We start from the raw sequence: 21,041 nt of genomic DNA on the forward strand, positions 1-21,041 counted from the left end.
ATTGGTTAGATGGAAGACCAGAAAGAATGGTGGCTTCTGGCCTGGGTTTGTTTCTGTTTCACATAAACATGGTCCAGAGGCTGATGTCATCAGGATCCCGGTTCGTCAGGATCCCACGTTCTGTCCTCCTGCTCCATCACGCCTAAGCTGTGTATGCGAAGTGGAACAAACAGGTGCAGAGCCTTTGGGGGAGCAGACTAGAACAAACTGTATGTCAAAGCTTCAGGTCACTAAATGTCAGTGCTGGGTTTCTCCAGAACCCCTCAACCCTGCCTCCTGCAATTCTCTAGTGCCTGGACTTCAGAAAACCCAGACTCCTTAGGAGAGAGGCGCTGAGGCAAGGCGGGAATGCATGCTGTCCCAGAAGACAAAGGGAACTGTGTCAAGATGGAGGGCCTGGTCATCAGTGTCTACACAGGACCAGGATGAAGTCAGGCAAGGATTTCAGAGCGCCCTCTGGACGTTGTGACAAAGAAATTCAGTAGGGTGGTGGTGGCTGAGATGAGGCTGCAGTGGTGCCAGGAGAAAAGCGGGAGGTGAGGAAGCGGACGGGTTTTGGGAAACACCCAGGTTCGCAGAGGAAGGGTAAGAGAGAGACGGGAATGGAGGGAAGGCTGTCCTGTCCAGAACTCTCCCGCAGGGTCAGTGGGGCCCAACTGCAGGGCGATGACCTTCCCTGGGAGGAGCGGTGCCACCAGGTCACAGCAACTCACCGGCCATAGGCAATGAGTCGGCACCGGGAGATGCTGGACACGGAGCTCTGGGTCCACGCAGTCAGAGGAAGGCACTTCCAGGCCCCACACAACCCTCTACTTCCGGGTCAACCGGAAGTACCTCCTGGTCGGCACCAGCAGGGTTCCCATGAGGCCGTGTGCCGGAGGGTGCTGTCTGAGCGCGCCCAGCGGCGCCGGTATCCTGGCCCTGGGAGGCTCGGAACCCGGAACCACAGTGGCTCGGCCAGGCGGTTGCCATGGCCGCACTGACGGCTTGGATCAGCCTCCTGGCGGCGGCAGCGTCGTCTTCGTCGTCGTGGAGGCGGCGGCAGGTGGCACAGCCGGAGGGCGGGACAGCCTCGCTCGGGCCCAGAGGCCTGGTGGCTTTGAGGTCCTGGCCGCCGCCGGCCAGCCCCAGAGGGGCCATGCTGCGCTGGCTGCGGGGCTTCGTGCTGCCCACGGCCGCCTGCCAGGAGGATGAGGACATCTTCCCCTACGAGATCCTCTTCCAAGACCTAGACCGCAACGGGGACGGGGTGGTGGACATCGCGGAGCTCCGCGAAGGGCTGAAAAACTGGAGCTCCACGTTCGGGATGCAGTCGGAGAAGGTGCTTGACCCAGAGAACGTGGCTCCGGGAGTCTGGGGAGACACTGAGTAGAGGGGGAGGCCAAACTCGCCCTTTCTGGAGCTTCTTTCAGAGGCCCGTGTTGGAAGGGGTGGACTTGTCGTCTGTGAGCCCCTCCTGCACAAAGCCTTCCCCTGGGCATTTTGGGAAACGCCCGGTGGGTTTCCGGTGGCTCCGTCACCATGGACTGAACCCGCACAGAATTCCAGGAGCTGTGTTAGCCTTTGTGAATGCAGGAGTAAAAGACCTCTTTGATTAGGACATTCCCACCTCAAGACAGGCTCAGATGGGGCCCCAGAGCTGCCGTGTCTTTCTGACACCCACAGGGTTTGGGGAGAGTCAGACCCTGATCCAGAGTTTGACAGTACTGTTGCCCTAATTACTAATAGGGGTGTCTTTCTTCTCTAGACGGGTCTTTGACTTGATTATTTAAAAATGGTTTAGGTGGAAGTGACAGCATATCCAGAGAAAACAATTATTCTATTTCCCCTCTCTCAATGCTCAACAGTCTTCAGGTACCACCCCACTTGTTTCACCAGTGAGATGTGTGTGCCCGTGTGTATGAAGTCCAAACGTTCCTGTGGCTCAGGAAATTCCTTCAGAGTTCTGTGCTCCAAAAACTACTCCTCTGAATTAACTTTTATCTCATGATCTCATACTTACATCTTCCCACTCAGCTTAGTCCCTTCAGATTAATGACTTAATCATTAATATGTTATCTCTAGCATTTTAAAAAATACGCTTTTATTGTTTTAGAGAGAGGGGAAGGGAGAGGGAGAAACATCAGTGAGAGAAAAACATCAATTGGCTGCCTCCTGTACACCCCCTAATGGGGATTGAGCCAGCAACCCCGTCATCTACCCTGACCAGGAATTGAACCTGGCGACCTCTTGGTTCATGGGTCGATGCTCAACCACTGAGCAACACCGGCCCGGCTAGAATTTCACATATTTTATCTCATTAATAGAGTGTGAGTCCCTGATGGCTAGAACTATGTATCTTGGTATCTTTATTCTTTCAAAGTATTCGGCATTCATTAATAACCGCAGGTAAATTCTTCTAAGATTCATAATTATTTGGAATGACATGTGGCTATTGACTCTAGTATTGCACAATTTAAAAAAAAAAATTACTTAGCCTTGTAGCTGTGACTGAAAAACTAGGCCAATGGCTGTGGATGGAAATCATAATTAGCATGATGAAATTGACCAATGTTGTATGATGAAGTTGACCAATGTTGTATGATGAAATTGACCAATGTTGTATGATGAAATTGACCAATGTTGCATGATGAAATTCACCAATGTTGTATGGTGAAATTCACCAATGTTGTATGATGAAATTCACCAATGTTGTATGATGAAATTCACCAATGTTGTATGATGAAATTCACCAGTGTTGGAATGGTACAGGGGCTTCACTTGCCATGTGTCTCTGCAATGGTTTCTTCTTTCTTGCAGGAAATTTTTAAAGCTGGAGATACCAATGCTGATTCAGGATTGGACTTGCAAGAGTTTATTCAGTACCTTAAAGACCATGAGAAAAAAATGAGGCTGGCATTTAATAGTCTGGACTTAAATAAGGATGGTGCGTATGTGTGTGTTTTCTTCACAATTAGCTTAGCATGAATAGCAGTACCAAAGGATACGTGTACCAGTCTTTACCTAACCCCTGCTATCCAAGATTCAATTCTTTTACTTGTTTAGCAGCATTTTTTTAATTTCTAAAAATAACATATAAACTGTATTTATTGTTACAATTTCTGTGTGATTACCATCTTTTTAAAAAACTAATTAATTAATTTTGGTTACCATCTTTTAATGAAATAGTTTTTGCCCTCTGTTATGCTACTTGGCTGAGTGGTAGGTCTCTCCACTCGTTTGCAGTATATGTCATGGTAGTTTAAAAAAATGATATTTGTTGTTTTCTTGTTTATTTTGAAAATATTTCAGTTGCAGGTAAGTTAGGTAACACAGAAAACCTCCGGAAAGAAAGTAAAAGTTACTTGTAGTGCTGCTGTCTAGGATCAGATTTAGCATTTTAATTTATTTTTATATTTCCTTTTAGCCTTTTTGTCTGTTCTTTTTCCTTTGTTTCTTTTCTCTCTCTTTAGATGCAATTGCAGTCACACTGTGTGTGTAGTTTGGTATCCTGCTTTTTAAAAAAATATTCTTATATTTATTGATTTCAGAGAAGAAGGGAGAGGAAGAGAGAGATAGAAACATCAGTGATGAGAGAGAATCATTGATCGGCTGCCTCCTGCATGCCCCACACTGGGGATTGAGCCTGCAACCTGGGCATGTGCCCCGACTGGGAATTGAACTGTGACCTCCTGGTTCATAGGTCAGCGCTCAACCACTGAGCCACACTAGCTGGGTTTGCTTTTTTCTTTTAATGTTATCATGTAAGCATTTCTACTTCATTTAATATTCTTCACAAACATATTTTTTTAAACATATTTTTATTGATTTTAGAGAGGGAGTGGGAGTGAGAGATGGAAACATCAGTGATGAGATAGACTCATTGATGGGCTGCCTCCTGCATGATTGGGGATCAAGCCTGCAACCTGTGCATGTGCCCCAACTGGGAATCAAACCTTGACCTCCTGATTCATAGGTCGACGCTCAACCCCTGAGCCAACAGGGTCGGGCGACAAACGCATTTTTTAATGACCCTAAAATACTCCATTTGTGAGTAAACTTATCTAATCATTCCCATATTGTTAGATATTTAGGATGTTTCCAGCTTTTTGTTCTTATACATAATGGTGTGACCAGTATCCATGCTGACTTGTCCTTTGTTACAAACCCTTAAATCAGAGAGACTGAATGTAGAGTAGAACACTTCTGCATCCATATGTGGCTGACCCACCACGGGTATTCAGAACCTAATTATAATCTATTTAAGAAACATGTTAATTTTTAACTTTTGTGAAATCGAATTTTTTGTTAATTAAAAAACTCTAAATGTACCAGGAAAGTGACTTAAAGCCGCGGTTGCCAGCTGGTGGTCTGCGGACCACTGGTGGTCCATGAGGTCCGGAAGGTTGGCGACCGCTGGTTTAAAGGATTCCACTGATGGATTCTTGGGTCAAAGAAAATTTAACCTGAATGTCAGAGGCTCTATGACCTGAGCACAAAAGTGGTTCGTTACCCTTAATCCCCAAAGCACCGTGCTTTAAGCTTCCGGCACTTTCCAGAAGGAGGTGTAGGCCTTTCCGGACCCTCATACCGAGGTGGCACCCAGAGGCATGTCTAGAAATGAGGCTGGGCTGTCATTTGCTGCCGCTCTAGGACTGAATGCTTTGCTCTTGTGCTGTTCTAAAATGTCACTGTCTCGTTGATGAATCTGTCATGTCAGCTACATCAGGGAAATTGGAATGCCATTGGTAAAAATATTACGCTCCTGTTGTCCCTGGTAAAACTGCACACCAGCTCTTGTAGTTACTGGTAATAATAGAGAATAGTCTTTCTGAGGCAGGACGGAAATCCCAAAGTAATATAGTGATTAGCAACATAGATCTTTTCATTTCTGCCTTGACCAGCCAAACTGGGACATCAGAGTTCCCAGAGTCTGGCCGAGGTCCACTCTGGCAGAGCGGGCGTCCCACTGGCTTCATTTTGTTTGAGCCCCGGAGCTGCGTCGTAGGGAGGAAGCCCTGCTGTGGCCACCAGGGCTGCTGCCCACCTGGACCTGTGGGCTCAGGTCTTGCAGCCCTGCAGGGCCCTCTGACTGAGCACCGGCTCTCGGCGTCATTGCTGCCGCCTCAGTGACCACTTTCGTGTCGAGCTTTCCTTACACAGTGTTGAGTGGCTTTATTTTCATGCCCCTGAATCAGATCTTCAGAATTAACTTTTTAATTCTTTCCAACTGGGTACAATAATCAAGATCTGTCTTAGATCTACAAACTTTGTATGGCAACCCTTGGGGCCAGATGTGTTTAGAAATTTAGAATTTCGCTTTTAGAAAACTGATCCTGTGCATATATATTATTATTTAATAATCCAAGTGGGGTCTGGGGCACCACTGTGCAACTATACAGTTGATCTTGAACAACAGGGGCTTTAGGGTCACTGACCCCCCATACCATAAAAAATCTGAGTACAACTTTGAGTCCCTAAAATGATAACTCTAGCCGGCCTTTCACATCTGAGGATTCAACCAACTGCATGTTGAAAACAGTATTTAAAAATATATGTTTATTTTTTTCAGAGAGGAAGGGAGAGGGAGTTAGAGATAAAAACATCAATAATGAGAGAGAATCATGGCTCGGCTGCCTCCTGTACGCCCCCCACTGGAGATCGAGCCTGCAACCTGGGCATGTGCCCTTGGCTGGAATCGAACCCGGGACCCTTCAGCTGCAGGCCAACACTCTATCCACTGAGCCAAACCAGCTAGGGCGAAAAGAGTATTTTTAATTTGTAGTTATATATAACCATGGCTGGGAATTGGAAAATACTGTTTTTGATAATAGGTTGGTTGAACCCTTAGAGCAGTGGTTCTCAACCTTTCTAATGCCACGACCCTTTAATACAGTTCCTCATGTTGTGGTCACCCCCAACCATAAAATTATTTTTGTTGCTACTTCATAACTGTAATTTTGCTACTGTTATGAATCATAATGTAAATATCTGTGTTTTCCGATGGTCTTAGGCTCTACAGCAGTGGTTCTCAACCTGTGGGTCGCGACCTAAGACCATCGGAAAACACAGATATTTACATTACGATTCATAACAGTAGCAAAATTACAGCTATGAAGTAGCAACGAAAATAATTTTATGGTTGGGGGTCACCACAGCATGAGGAACTGTATTAAAGGGTTGCACATTAGAAAGATTGAGAACCACTGCCTTAGAGGTTGGTTGAACTCGGGGATGCAAAACCCGTGGATGCAAATCCCCTATTGTATTTATTGTAAAAAATTCGTGTAAAAGTGGACCCGTACAGTTCAAACATGTGTTGTTCAAATGTCAACTGTACATGAATATTCTATCAATGAAACAAGTGCATAACAACACTAAATTAGATAAATAATTGATTAAAATTAACTTCACATCAGTTTAAGACATGTTTTGCCAACAAATATTTTAGTGCCACATTTACTAAACATTTTTTATTTTTTTAAATTCTGGAATGTAAAGCCCTTTTTAATTAAAGTATAGTTGACAAAATGTCTTACTTTTAGAGCATTTTAATCTTTGTTGTGAATATGGGATGAGAGGCCTATAAAAGACATGGGCTTTTTAAGACTATTGTGTTCTAAGTATATTTTGCCTTGTTATCTTCTCAGAAACTTTAACTTGACATTTTTTCACTTTTTAAAGGAGTAATAGAAACCTCAGAAATAATCACTGGTTTGAAGTCACTGGGTGTAGATGTTTCTGAAGCTCAGGCAAAAAATATTCTCCGAAGGTCAGCCCTTCTTATTTTTAATAGTTTTCATTTTTGTTTAATATTCTAAGTTAGAAACTAATTTCTATAAATATAGCCCATTCTTCCCTTTCCTCCCTCCTTTCCTCTATCCCTCCCTCCCTCCCTCTGTCCCTCCTTCCCTCCTTCCCTTCCTCTGTCACTCCCTCCCTCCCTCTCTCCCTCTCTTTCTCCCTTCCTTTATTTGAACATTGCTCACCTTCAGGATTTCCATTAAGCTCACAGCCCTCTAGTAACTACGTTTGTTAGTCGGATGGAGTTATATAACTTAGCACTTGGCCATATATATGTTGTGTTCAGTTTTGTAATGGTTCATAGTGAGAGGATAAATTCTACACCCATTATTTCATCTTGGCTGGGACTGGACATCATACTGATCTTTTTGTTGGTGGATGGATTTTGCTTTTTAGAATTTCCATTGAGAAAAATGCAATTGAAAAAGCATTTCACTTAATTCCACCTTTAACTCAGACTTCAAAGAAGCAACAGCTGTTGTATTTTTTGATTTTGAGATGCTTAAAAGTCGAGTAAACCCTGAATTTCTCATGGTAAAAAGTGAGTCTTCTCTTTAAATTCATAAGTAAAAGGTTATTTTAAAGTTGATTTAAAAGCTATAAGTAGGGAAAAGAGGGTCAGAGGAAAAATGTTATTAGAAGACTCATAAGGTATAAGGTTCCTCCTCAGTCAATTTTATTCATTTATTCATTCATTCAACAAACATTTATTGAGTGCTCAGTGCTAGCAATATAAAGGTGACTTTAAATAGCCTTTCCCTTTAAAAGAGCAAGGCACGTGTGAGAGAAATATAAGTAAATGGTTAAAATTCCATCAGCGGGGCATTCTACAAAATACCTGATCAATACTTTTCAAAACTGTCAAAGTTACCAAAAACAAGGAAAGTTTGAGAAACTCTCACAGCCAAGAGGAGCCTAAGGTGACATGACGACTCCCTCAAAATCCTAAAACAAAAGAGGGACGTTAGTTAAAAACGAAGGAACTCTGAGGGTAGTGTGAACTTTAGTTAATGATGTATTAATATTGGTTCATTAATTGTAACATGTACCATAATAATGTAAGATGATACCATTAGAGGAAAATGGGTGTAACTCTGTATTATATTCTCAGTTTAAAAAAAATCCTCACCCAAGGATATGTGTTTTTATTGATTTTTAGAGAGAGAGAGGAAGGGAGGGAGGGAGGAAAGGAAGGAGGGAGGGAGAGAGAGACAGACAGACATTGATCAGTTGCTTTCTGTATGTGCTCCGACTGGAGATCAAACCCCCAACCTAGGTATGTGCCCTGACTGGGAATTGAACCTGCAGCCTTTTGGTGTACAGGACAATGCTCAACCAACTGAGCCACCCAGCCAGGGATATATTCTCAATTTTTCTAAAAAATAAAGTCTATTAAAATATGAAAGTACAGCAATGTTCATGAAGTCCAAAGGAATGGCTTCTATCATAAATATGTAAGAAGCACTTAATTTTTATCATGGTGCTATCTTTGTTATAAATGTTGTAAGCACTGTTTGTTTTTTAAATTCCAGCATGGACAGCGATGGAACAATGACAATAGACTGGGATGAATGGAAGTACTACTTTTTACTTCATCCCGCAAAAAGTATCGATGAAATTGCTGGCTTCTGGAAGCGTTCTACTGTAAGATTAGTTTGTATTTTTTATCTGTCATAAGTGTTATAGCTGTTATCATGGTCAGTCACGTAATCCCTATAATACTTCCAGCCTCAGTGGCTAAAGAAACAGTAATCTGTCTTCATAGTGTTTTCTCCGATTCCCCACCCTCAAAAAATGCTTTTCTCAACTGCATCCTACAGAATGTTACCTGGGCTTCTGAATCAGAAGGAATATGCATTTATACAGTTTTTAGGGTATTCAGTCTCCATTTTCCAAAATGCCATCTAGCCGTGTTAGTTCCCAGAATGGCTTGCTATGCCAGCTCACTCCCACCAGCAGTGCCGGAAGGTTCCTGCTTCTCTCTATATTACGGTTACTGGGTATTACCCAATTTTCTGATATTTGCCATTTTGTTGGACATAAGGTGATATCTTGTTTAATGTGCATTTCATTGATCCCTACTGCATTTATATCTTGGTCTGTTTTTTCAAATGTATTGAGATAGGATTGGTATATAACAGTGGTCGGCAAACTGCGGCTCGCGAGCCGCGGTTTGCCGCTCTGTTGACTAATGAGTTTGCCGACCACTGACCTAGACTCTCGATTCCAATAATTACAGGCTGTTGTTGTTCCTTGTGATTAAGCCCCTATTCCAGTGGTCGGCAAACTCATTAGTCAACAGAGCGGCAAACCGCGGCTCGTGAGCCGCAGTTTGCCGACCACTGGTATATAACATTTGTAAGTTAAGGTGTGCAACATGATATTTGATACACTTCTATATTGTCAAATGATTACCACAGTAGGGTTAGCTAACACCTCCATCACCTCACATAATTACTGTTTCTACTTTACATGGATCCCCAGAACTTAGTCATCTCAGAACTGGAAGTTCGTCCCCTTTGGCCAGCACCTCCCCATTTCCTCCACGCCCCAGCCCCTGGCAGCCACCTTTCTATCTCCGCTTCTGTGAATTTGGCTTTTTATTTTTCTTGTGGATGGGAAGTAGGGTTTGCTGGTGGTTGTAAGGAGCGGGCAGCACTGAGACTCATGAGTGCAGGGCCCACCATTGGTGCAGGGGACCAGGACGATGGATGTATTTGACCCCACAGCCATCTGGGATGAACCGCTGTTCAGCCACCCCGCCTTCAAACTCATCCGCATTAAATGCAGTAAACCCCCACTTCTTGGAGATGGGGATCTTCTGGCGGCCAGGGCGCTTGAACTTGGCTCTGCGTAGGGCCTCAATCCCATGCTCCTTGGTCTGCAGCTTGGTGCGGATGGACATGATGACGTGGTCAACACGGGCCCTGGCCACTGTGGCCTGGGGCTTTCCAAAGGCACCTGCGTACCTGTCTGGAGCCTGTCAGCTCCAGCACGGGACAGCACCTTGTTGATGCGGATGATGTGGAAGGGGTGGAGCTGCACTCGGAGGTGAAAGCCATCTTGGCCAAGCTTTCTACCTTGTACTTGTTGGCACAAATACGGGCAGCCTCCAGGGCTTCGGCGGAGAGCTGCTCGTATTCATCTGACACCCTGTGGCCACAGTGGGAACTTGTCCACTTTTGCCTTCTTCCGCCCCAGGTCAAAGATGCGGATCTTGGCATCAGGGACACCTCAGCAGAAAGGAGACTTTGGGTACGCTGTTCTTACAATACCAGTGACCCCGGGAGGGGCTGCGGCCCATGGCAACACCAGGATCTTCAGTGGCACGCTGAAGGGAAAGACTGAATCGGGCTTTTTAGATTCCACGTATAAGTAATACCATACAGCATTTGTCTTTCTATGTCTGACTTACTTCACTCAGCATGATGTCCTCAAGGTCCATCCATATTATGGAAATGGCAGGATTTCCTTCTTTCTCATGACTGAATACAATGACCATTGTTCATTATTGTATATAGATGTGTGTATATGTGGGTATGTGTGTGTATGTATATGTATATGTATATGTATATCTTGCCAATACTTACTATTTTTTTCCTTTTTTTTTGTTTTAGGTAATAGCCATTCTAATAAGTGTGAGGTAGTAACTCATTTTGTTTTGTGTTTTTAATATTTATTATTATTGATTTCAGAGAGGAAGGGAGTGGGAGAAAGAGATAGAAACATCAATGATGAGGGAGAATCATTGATCAGCTGCCTCTGGCACGCCCCACACTGGGGATCAAGCCTGCACAAGCCTGCATGTGCCCTGACCGGGAATCAAACCATGAGCTCCTGGTTCATAGGTCAGTGCTCAACCACTGAACCACGCCGGCTGGGCTCACTGTGGTTTTGATTTGCCTTTTCCCGATGATTAGTGACATGGAACACCTTTTCATGTATGTGGACATTTGTATGCCTCTTTGTTTCTTTTGCCCATTTTCAGTGGGTTTTTTTGTTTGTTACTGAGTTGTATGAGTTTTTTATATATTTTGGATATTGACCCCTTATCAGCTCTATGATTTGTAGATATTTTCTCGCACTTTGTAGGTTGCCTTTCCTATTGCTGATTATTTCTTTGGCTGTGCAGAAGCTTTTCAGTTTGATGTAGTCCCACATATTAATTTTTGATTTTATTAATTATGCTTTTGGTGTCAAATCCAAAAAGTCATTGCCAAGGCCAGTGTCGAGGAGTTTTTTTTGCTGTGTTTTCTTCTAGGAGTTTCACAGTTTAAGATCTTACGTTTAAGCCTTTACTCCATTTCAAGTTCATTCTTGTAGGTGGTGTGAGAGAGAGGTCCAGTTTCATTCTGCTGTATGTGATTATCCATTTTCCCCAGCTCCCTTTATTGAAGAGACTATCCTTTTCCACTGAGTATTCTTGGCTCTCTTGTCAAATATTTGTTGACTATATCTGTGAGGGTTTATTTCTGGGCTCTCGATTGTTCCATTCATTTATGTGTCTGTTTTTATGCCATTACTATACCGTTTTGATTACCATAGCTTTATAGTATAGTTTGAAGGCAGGAGTGTGATTCCTCCAGTTTTGTTCTTCTGTCTGAGGATTGCTTTGTCTATTCAGGGTTTTGTGGTTTCATGTGCATTGCAGGATTTCTTTTCTATTTCTATGAAAAATAACATTGGAATTTTGGTGGGGATTGTATTGAATCTATAGGTGGTTCTGGGTAGTATGGACATTTTAACAATGTTAACCCTTCCCACCCACGAGCACCATATATCTTTCTATTTATTTGTGTCTTCAATTTCTTCCATCAGTGGGCATTGATTTTATAGTAAACCTATATCTGGATGCATTATTAAAAATTACTTGGTCTAATACAAGTGCTAAGAACATTGTCAGTCTTCATTATCAGGAGATGAGAGATGAAAAAAAATCTTGTGATTTTTGTAAAAAATTATCCTCTTAATTTATCTAGTGTTTCCACCGTTCTCTACCATCTAATTCTGTTTTTACATTTTATTAGATAATTGACATAGGGGAGAGCATAGATATTCCAGATGACTTTACTGAGCAAGAAAGGAGTTCTGGACATTGGTGGCGGCGTTTGGTGGCAGGAGGAATAGCTAGCGCGATTTCAAGGACGTGCACGGCACCGTTTGACCGCTTGAAAGTCATGATGCAGGTGATGGCGCGCGTTCGGTGGCCCTTATGCGTTAAAGTCATTTGAAAAATCCTTGATAATTTTCAAAAGAAATGTTTTGGCACATTTCATACTAGTCATTAAAGTTGTACATTTTCTGAAAAGGTAAAAGGTTACCCTCTTAACTTATCAAGTGTTTATACTTTTCTCTATAAACTAGTTCTGTTTTTACATTTTATCAGATAATTCGCAGAGGAGACATCTTATTTTTCATATTAAAAGATTTCTTGATTTCTTAAAGATGCTTATATGCTGTTTAAATGAATTTTTGTTTGAAATAATAATAGAACCACTCTATTAGATTTTTTTTTTTTCAGAAATGTAGCTAAATCTATTAAAGAAGTGATAAGACACCATTAGTCTAGTTCAGTGGTCGGCAAACTCATTAGTCAACAGAGCGGCAAACCGCGGCTCGCGAGCCGCATGTGGCTCGTGAGCCGCAGTTTGCCGACCACTGGTCTAGTTTATTAGTTATTTCTAGCTCTGACACTGCCCTGATAGTATGGTTCTACTCTACTATTTAAGTACTAAGACTCTTCCTAAAAATGGAAATTAAGTTACTTGGAGTATATTATTAACTAATACCTCTTTAGAGTTAATGTTGTCTAATTACCTTTTATTTTACTGAGTAATGGATTGTTAATGGTAGATATAAAATACTGCATGATTTAATATGGTAAATAATAATTTGCTGAATATTTTCTCTTCAAGGATACAAAAATTAATAATCCACAACCTAGTGAATTTAATTTGTAATTAAATTTACACACTTTGGTGTTTTATTATCTTTTGGATTTTTGGTAACATCATGAAAATTGGTGTTGGATTGTGAATAGGTTTTCTTTTGTTGTTTGTGGGTTTTTTAAAATATATTTTTATTGATTTCAGAGAGGAAGGGAGAGAAACATCGATGATGAGAGAGAATCATTGATCTGCTGCCTCCTACATTCCCCCTAATGGGGCTTGAGCCTGCAACCCGTGCATGTGCCCTTGACTAGAATCGAACCCAGGACCTTTCAGTCTGCAGGCTGATGCTCTATCCACTGAGCCAAACCAGCTAGGGCTCTTTTGTTGTTGTGATGTCTGACCTTATTTTCTAATATCTTAGAAAATCTTATTTTTGACCGACTCAGATTTAGAGGGAGGAGCTGAGCTGCCAAAGGTCACAGCCTCTGTCTCTTGGCAATCTGTTCCTGGTGTTTTTCTTTTCTTTTCTTTTTAAATATATTTTATTGATATTTTTACAGAGGAAGGGAGAGGGATAGAGAGCTAGAAACATCGATGAGAGAGAAACATCGATCAGCTGCCTCCTGCACACCTCCCACTGGGGATGTGCCCGCAACCAAGGTACATGCCCTTGACCGGAGTCGAACCCGGGACCCTTCAGTCTGCAGGCCGACGCTCTATCCACTGAGCCAAACCGGTTTCGGCAATGTTCCTGGTGTTTTTCTTTGTCTTCCCTCATTCTCCTGGCCCAGTTCTGCAGCCTCCGGACTCTGCACTTCTTCCTTAGTTGTATCACTGTGCTGCTGCTTCAGAGCAATAGCTGGTGTGTGTGTTGCTGGACACACGGAGCAGCAGGTGCTGAATCTTGGGGACTTCAGTCCTGGCTTTCACACCTGCTATGTTTTGGAGCTTTCTGACAACAAACTGATGGACATCATCATCTTTAGAGAGATTGGGAAGTTTGCAGATTCTGCCTGCTCTTTTGAGCCCCACGCGATGAGGCCCAGCCCTATTAGTTAGTCCAGGAATATCTTCCTTCTCTTTTTTTTCTAGGTTCATAGTTCAGACTCAACGAGAATGAAGGTAATTGGTGGGTTTGAGCAGATGATAAAAGAAGGAGGAATTCGTTCTCTTTGGCGAGGAAATGGTGCAAATGTTTTCAAAATTGCACCTGAGACGGTCATCAAGATCTGGGCCTATGAACAGGTACAATGCTATCATCTGTGGAATTTTACAACAAAAATCAGATTAAAAATTTAATGTTTAAAAAGTTCAGGTTTTTATGAGAGGAAACTGGAGTGTCAAGCAATAGATGTTAATTTAAACATAAGTGATTTTGTTCTCATTTGGTTACTTTTGTTTTTATATTGCTTTTGTTTATAAGAAATGTTTCATGGCCCTAGCCATTTGGCTCAGTGGATAGAGCGTCAGCCAGCGGACTGAGGGGTCCTGAGTTTGATTCCAGTCAAGGGCATGTACCTCGGTTGCAGGCTTCTCACCTACCTGGGCCCTGGTCAAGGTTCGTGCAGGAGGCAACCAATTGATGAGTTTCTCTCACATCGATATTTCTCTCTGTCTTTCCCTCTCCCTTCCACTCTCTCTAAAAATCAATGGAAAATATCCTTGGGTGAGGATAAAAGAAAAGAAATGTTTCATAGCTTATAGTATATTATCATAACTGATGTGTATTATTAGTTCTTCCTTCACAGTGAAGGAAGCCCTCTAAAACATTTCAATATTGGTTTTCCTTTGAGCAATTTGAATGTTTTATTTTAAATTTGTTAATCTGATTTAAGATTTTAGTTGTACTTAATCAATTAATGTTAAGATGAGCTATATTTGTTTTTAAATAGTGTAACCTATTAGCATCACCTAAGAGTCCAAGAGTGCTCTCTGCACATCTCAAGCTTTCCATTTTCTGGGCTGGCCAGGCTCTGATAGCTTCCGAAAAGGCCCGGGGAAGAAGAGCAGAGAGATGCCTTAGCTCATGTCTCATAGATCTTGCTAAAAGCAGCAAGGAGTGGGCAACACTGACCAAAATTCTGAGATTTTACAATCCGTTTTCCTAGAACTTCAGGCTCAGAAAGCACATGGTCTCCCTTCCAAGTTATCACAGGAGGCAGCTTCATCAAGCATTTCCACAAAGCATTGGACTCAGATTGCAGAATCTGTGTCCTAACAGGGCCACATATTGTTGGTTTTAGTTATGACAGCACCCGACAGCTAGTAATCAATTTCAGTACTTGTTAGGGTTCATTCTAAGCTGTTGTATCAAAGAAATACCAAGATATAGTAGCTTAAATATGCTAGAGGCAAGTGGTCCAGGGCTAACGGTATAGATCTGCCATCTTCAACACTCAGCTTCAAAAGTCACACCCATCTGCCATTTCCCAAGTAGAGGAAAGAGCAATCCAAAAATCTTTAAGGAGATGTCTCATAATTTGCATACTCAATTTCTCCTCATTTCTCATTGGCCAAAATGCGTCACTTAGCCACCCAACCTAGCTGCAAGGGAGACGAGGGAAATGTAGTTTATTGTTGAGTTGGCTGTTACTAAACAGAAGATGATAATGAGTACTAGGAACAGACAGCAGTGTCTGCCATATGAACTGAACCAATCATACTTTCTGATGGGGAGTCACTGATTTGAGAACCAGAAAGTTAATTCTTAAGAGGAACTGAATTGCTTTGATGTGAGACCACTAGAAAAGGCAAACAGGAAAGCATCTTGCCTAGGATAGATAATCTGTTTGCTAAGCTTATCTTGGATTCTAACTGCGTTTCCAGTTTCAGTCTCATGAAACTTGACTTATTTAGTTCCTGTGAAGCCTGACCTTTAGGCTGGTATTTCTGATTTCCTTATTTCTTTTAAAAAAATATTTTTATTGATTTCAGAGAAGAAGAGAGGGGGAGAGATAGAAACATCAATGCTGAGAGAGGATCATTGATTGGTTGCCTCCTACTGGGGATCAAGCCTGAAACCTGGGCATATGCTCTTGACTGGAATTGAACCTGGGACCTTTCAGTCTGCAGTTCTACGCTCTATCCACTGAGCCAAACCAGCTAGGGTGCTTTCCTCATTTCCACATGTGCTATTGCAGTAGCCTCCCTGTTTCTTGAGGTAACCAGAGTAAACTGTTGTTCCTTGTAACAAACGCAATTTACCTGGTTACGATTCCTGATTACCCAGTTACCAAGGAATATTTAGTACCTTCCACATGGAAGGTGAGAGGCTAAAAAGAGATAAAAGATAGATTTCCTGCACCCTTTGTGTCATTTGTATGCCTTTTATGAAAATGCTTACGTATGACATTCATGAAAATGCTTAAGTGATTTAATGTCGCTGACTTATTCTTCAGAAAAAAGGGGAAGAGGCTCTTATTATCTTAGACAATTGCATAAAAATTGAAATCAAGTATTCTAATAGATGCTAATTCAGATATCTATAATACTTTTTCAAGTAATTTTATAGTACTAATTAATGTTATAAACTTAGAAACAATATATATAATCCATTTCAGTAATATTGTACATTTCAATACTTTTATTTATACAGTATAAGAAATGGCTTAGTTTTGATGGTGCTACAATAGGAATTATTCAGAGATTTATATCTGGTTCATTGGCTGGTGTAACTGCTCAGACCTGTATTTACCCCATAGAGGTATGTATTATTATAAAATTTTAATAAAGTTATACTTTCTAATTTTTTTTAAGACATAAGTGAATCGCAGATCAAGAATTTGTACAATAAACAATTTTATAGCTACTGGATTTAAATCTCATATCAAGTATCAATTGGCCTTAGTGTATATATATGTATATATATATTTTATTGTTGTTGTTATTTAGGATAAAGATAGTATTTGTAGATGTACCAAGAAGATAACAGTTTTGTTATCTGCTGTTTAATTGACTCATTCATTAATACTGCACACCCACTACGTGTGAGGTACTTTTCTAGATCCAGAGATGAGTCAGACAGACATTGGTATTATAGTCCAGAAGGGAGACAAAACATGCACATCAATGCTGATGGTCCAACATATAAAATATAAATTCTAGAAGAGAGAGCATTAGGAAGCGTTAGTGGAAATTTAAAGGGGAGAAATGATTTCCAGTTAGGGATTTCATGAAAGGCACGAGTAGAATGTGTGCGTTTGGGTTAGAATTTGAGAGATATTGAATAAGAAGAGAGTGCACTGCCGTGGGGAGGGCAGTGCTTTCCGAATGGGGTCATCCGAAGTGTCGGGTGCTGCAGAAGGTCGTAAAACAGGCCTTCCATCTGACTGCTGCTCAGAGGCGGCTCAGGCAGTTTGCCCAATCAAGGCAAAATCGATACCTTTTATTTTTTATAAATATTTATTGTTGAAAGTATTACATATGTTCCTTCACCACCCCCCCCCCATGAACCCCTCCAGCCCGCCCCAGGCCTTCACCACCCTATTGTCTGGTGTCCATGCGTTATGCATATATACGTACAAGGTCTTTGGTTGATTACCTCCCATCCACCCAATGAAGGCAAAGTAGATACTTTAAAAAAAAAAATCTTGGGTGCTTTGGAGAGATTCCTCCTACTACTGTGTAGAGTTCCCTAAATTAAATAAATGGAAGTTAAGAGGACAAGGAGTGAGGTTCTAGCAGAAGAATTACAGGGAGCATCGGAATACTGCTCAGCCGCCTCCTGGAGCCCACTGGGGCCCTCTATCCCTGCTATGTTACTGCTTCATGAGCACGGAATGAGCCCAAGTCATATTAAATGACAGCGTGCAGGCCTCACTGTTGCAATAGTCCCCAGAGCATGCATTTAGGCATACACAGGACCTGTTGTCATGTTGGTTCTTCACGTTGACATGACCGTGTACTTCTTTCAAACTTGGAGTTGGCTATAGTTTTTAAAAAATATATATTTTATTGTTTTTTTACAGAGAGGAAGGGAGAGGGATAGAGAGTTAGAAACATCGATGAGAGAGAAACAGAGATCAGCTGCCTCCTGCACATCTCCTACTGGGGATGTGCCCCCAACCAAGGTACATGCCCTTGACCGGAATCAAACCTGGGACCTTTCAGTCCGCAGGTCGACCCTCTATCCACTGAGCCAAACTGGTTAGGCATGGCTATAGTTTTGGCAAGAGGTACCACCAGCATGAGAAAGATAGCCAATTTCATTTAGCACTTAAAAAAACAACAACACTCTGAAGCAATAATGAATGTGTTTTAGAATATGTTGCCTTACAGCCCAGTAAGGGGGTTTGATTGGATGTATCGATTAGAGCCACAGTGATGAGTTATATTCTCCTGTTTAATTTTTTTAAAAAGCTCTATACTGTATCATTTCATGCTTGAGTCAGTTAATAAGGAATCAAAATTATGTTTAAGATTGCTTTCTTTTCTGATTTCTATGATAATTAGTAAACGTTGTGATACACTATAGCTTTCTAGATTGCTAGGTGAGCCGAGTGACTCTGATAATATATTTTCAATATGTTCTTCCACATTTAGGTAATAAAGACCAGACTAACTGTAGGTAAAACTGGACAGTACTCAGGGATTATTGATTGTGGCAAGAAGCTTCTGAAACAAGAAGGTGTTAGGACCTTTTACAAAGGCTATGTCCCTAACTTGCTAAGCATTGTACCTTATGTAGGCACAGACCTCACTGTTTATGAGGTGAGTTTATCCCCATAATGTGACATTATGTGTTACATTGGAAAATTTGGTACAATAACGGTTTTTATTCTAAAAATTGGTTATAATGACTTTTCATGAAATAGCTTCTGACCTGAAAACTTAAGTCTCTCTGAATGAGTTCCCTCATTTATGAAATTTATAAAATGGAGGCAACAATACTGACTTGTCAGGTTTCTGAGGGATTAACTGAGGTAATATCTACAGAAATGCGCAATAATTCCAGAATTAAGAAGCTCCTTAGTAATGTTTCCTGCAGTTGTGTGAACAATGAATTTCTTCTGCTTCGATCTGCACAGCAGTTAAAGGATGTTTCCTGCTTTCTTCTCCTCCAGCTTTTGAAGAACTATTGGCTCGAACAAAATGCAGGAAACTCTGTAGACCCCGGCTTAATGATTTTGCTGGGATGTAGCACGTTGTCCCACACCAGTGGTCAGATAGCCAGCTTCCCTCTGACCCTTCTTAGAACACGCATGCAGGCTCAAGGTGAGTGTGTGGGTTTTTAAAAGAAGTAAGAATAAATTGAAAAAGCTAATAAAATTGCCCTAGCTGGTTTGGCTCAGTGGATAGAGCGTAGGCCTACAGACTGAAGGGTTCCAGGTTTGATTCCGGTCAAGGCACATACCTCGGTTGCAGTTTGATCCTTGGCCCTGGTTGAGGTGAGTGCAGGAGGCAGCAATCAATGTCCCTCTGTCATTGATGTTTCTCTCTCTTTGTCTCTCCCCTTCCCTTCCACTCTCTCTAAAAATCAATGGAAAAATATCCTCAGGTGAGGATTAATAGCAACAAAAAACAAATTTTAAAAAGCTAATAAAATAAAGAAGTAATAAAATTATTATTAATTCCATGAATTAAAAATAAAAAACTAAAAAAAGTTAAAACAAGTTGTTTTAAATGAGTAGAAATTGATTTCAAAATCAGAAAAACTGTAGAATTGCTCAATAAAAAGCTAACTTTCTGATTGTTAAAGCATGATCTTGAATTATTGTAGAGCCTTTTGTGGAGTTCAGATCTTCTTTCCTCTACAAAGTTCTATGTGGAACTCTCCACATTGTTTCCGTTCCCGATGGTCGTTTTCCAGAGTTTACGGCTAGGAAGCGCCAAGCAGAGCAATAGGAAAGGTTTGACTTTCCTCAGATTGAATCAGCAGTAACTCAGCATGAACTTGGAATTCCTTTGCCACATTCTGCAGCGGGAACTTAATACATTTGTGCAGTTGAACGCGTTGTTTTGTCCTCTTTGGCGAGGAGACGTGAAACAGAAGGGAGGGCATCTGCTTGTTCCTTTTAGGTGCAAAGTCAGGGATTTAGGTTTTAAGAAAATACCCTTCACGCTGAAAACAAAAACAACCTCTCCCATAATCCCATTAGTATCTTCCTGAGTAAATTCCTTAAGGGGTCATGGGGTAAGCAATATTCTTTTACATTCTTTCCCCCACTTCTTTTTGGGATGATTTAGGGGTTTAATTTACATGGCACTCCGGGTGGGGAATCTCTCCATCCATCCCATCCCCTGCCCATGCCCCAGCAGACTATTGACATCACACCCCACTGCCAGTGCTCCTGTGAGGTCCCTCACGGAAGACTTCCAGTGCTGTTCGGGGAAGCGTTCATGGCTGCCGGCAGTACGGCGTCGTGCAACTGAGAAACTGAATTTTTAGTTTTACCGAATTTTAATTCATTTAGATTCAGTTAGCCACCTGTGTCTAGGGACTGTGGTATTGGACCACATGGGACTGACTATTCTATAGGTAGGGAGCGAGGTATACTCTGAAATAATTTCATCCCCTATAAGTTCTCCTTAATCACTGTACTGTCTTAAGATATGAAGATTAAATATTGAATCACATGGATTTTTTTTTTCAATTTGTAGCACACAAGGAAAAAACAACAACCATGATTCATCTCGTTCAAGATATATATTACAAAGAAGGAAAAATGGGCTTTTTCAGGGGCCTCACCCCAAATATCATAAAAGTGCTTCCTGCAATATTCATCAGCTGTGTGGCTTATGAAATAGTGAAGAGACCGTTGGAATTAACTTAGAAGTGAAATGTGAAATTGTTGTCATTACTGTAATCACTTAATTGTAAGATAATACCTGGGTTATAAAGAGAAATTGATCTCTTCCTAAAAGAAAAGAAAGTATCAAATAATTGTTAAAACATTTTCTCTTTATTTTTTTTTTTTAGTATAAAATCTATAAATGAAATAATCATTTTGGTAAAGTGGACCCAATTATTGCATCAGAGGTCAAAGTCCCATGCTGTCTTTTTTTTTTTTTAATTAAAACCTTACAATTTATTAAGTGCCTGCTATGTGCCAGGTATTATTTCAAGGCACTTTAAAAGGTCCTCTTGCTTAATTCTAACAACCATATTAGAAGATTGAGGAAGAGAGGAAGTGAGAGGGAGAGAGAGAAACATTGATGTTAGAGAAACATCTATCAGCTGCCTCCTGAATGCCCCCTACTAGGGCTGAGCCTGCAACCCGGGCATGTGCGCTGACCAGGGATCAGGCAACCTTTTAGTGCCCAGGATGACGCCCAACCAACTGAGCCACACCGGCCAGGGTTGTCCCAATTTTCAGTTGAGGAACTAAGTTTAGAGAGGTCAGTGCTTTGGAAAGATCGTTTAACATT

General features: G+C 41.5%; 1 protein-coding gene and 1 pseudogene across 2 annotated transcripts; one reads left to right on the forward strand and one right to left on the reverse strand.

Moving 5' to 3' along the window:
• Positions 1 to 1,138: 1,138 nt before the first annotated feature.
• On the forward strand, positions 1,139 to 20,446 carry LOC308237306 (mitochondrial adenyl nucleotide antiporter SLC25A24-like; the record flags this gene model as incomplete). Its single annotated transcript, XM_080647872.1, has 10 exons — positions 1,139 to 1,321; positions 2,800 to 2,926; positions 6,664 to 6,751; positions 8,316 to 8,427; positions 11,811 to 11,969; positions 13,767 to 13,919; positions 16,270 to 16,377; positions 18,216 to 18,383; positions 18,737 to 18,893; positions 20,274 to 20,446. 10 exons carry the CDS (start codon positions 1,139 to 1,141, stop codon positions 20,444 to 20,446), a joined length of 1,428 nt encoding a protein of 475 aa, XP_080503998.1.
• Positions 9,449 to 10,087, reverse strand: LOC308237883 (large ribosomal subunit protein uL16-like; annotated as a pseudogene). The gene has a single exon. The product of its transcript is annotated as a large ribosomal subunit protein uL16-like (transcript).
• Positions 20,447 to 21,041: the final 595 nt, after the last annotated feature.

The sequence above is a fragment of the Plecotus auritus genome (genome assembly GCF_963455305.1).
Source record: "Plecotus auritus genome assembly, chromosome: 12".
Classification (NCBI taxonomy): domain Eukaryota; kingdom Metazoa; phylum Chordata; class Mammalia; order Chiroptera; family Vespertilionidae; genus Plecotus; species Plecotus auritus.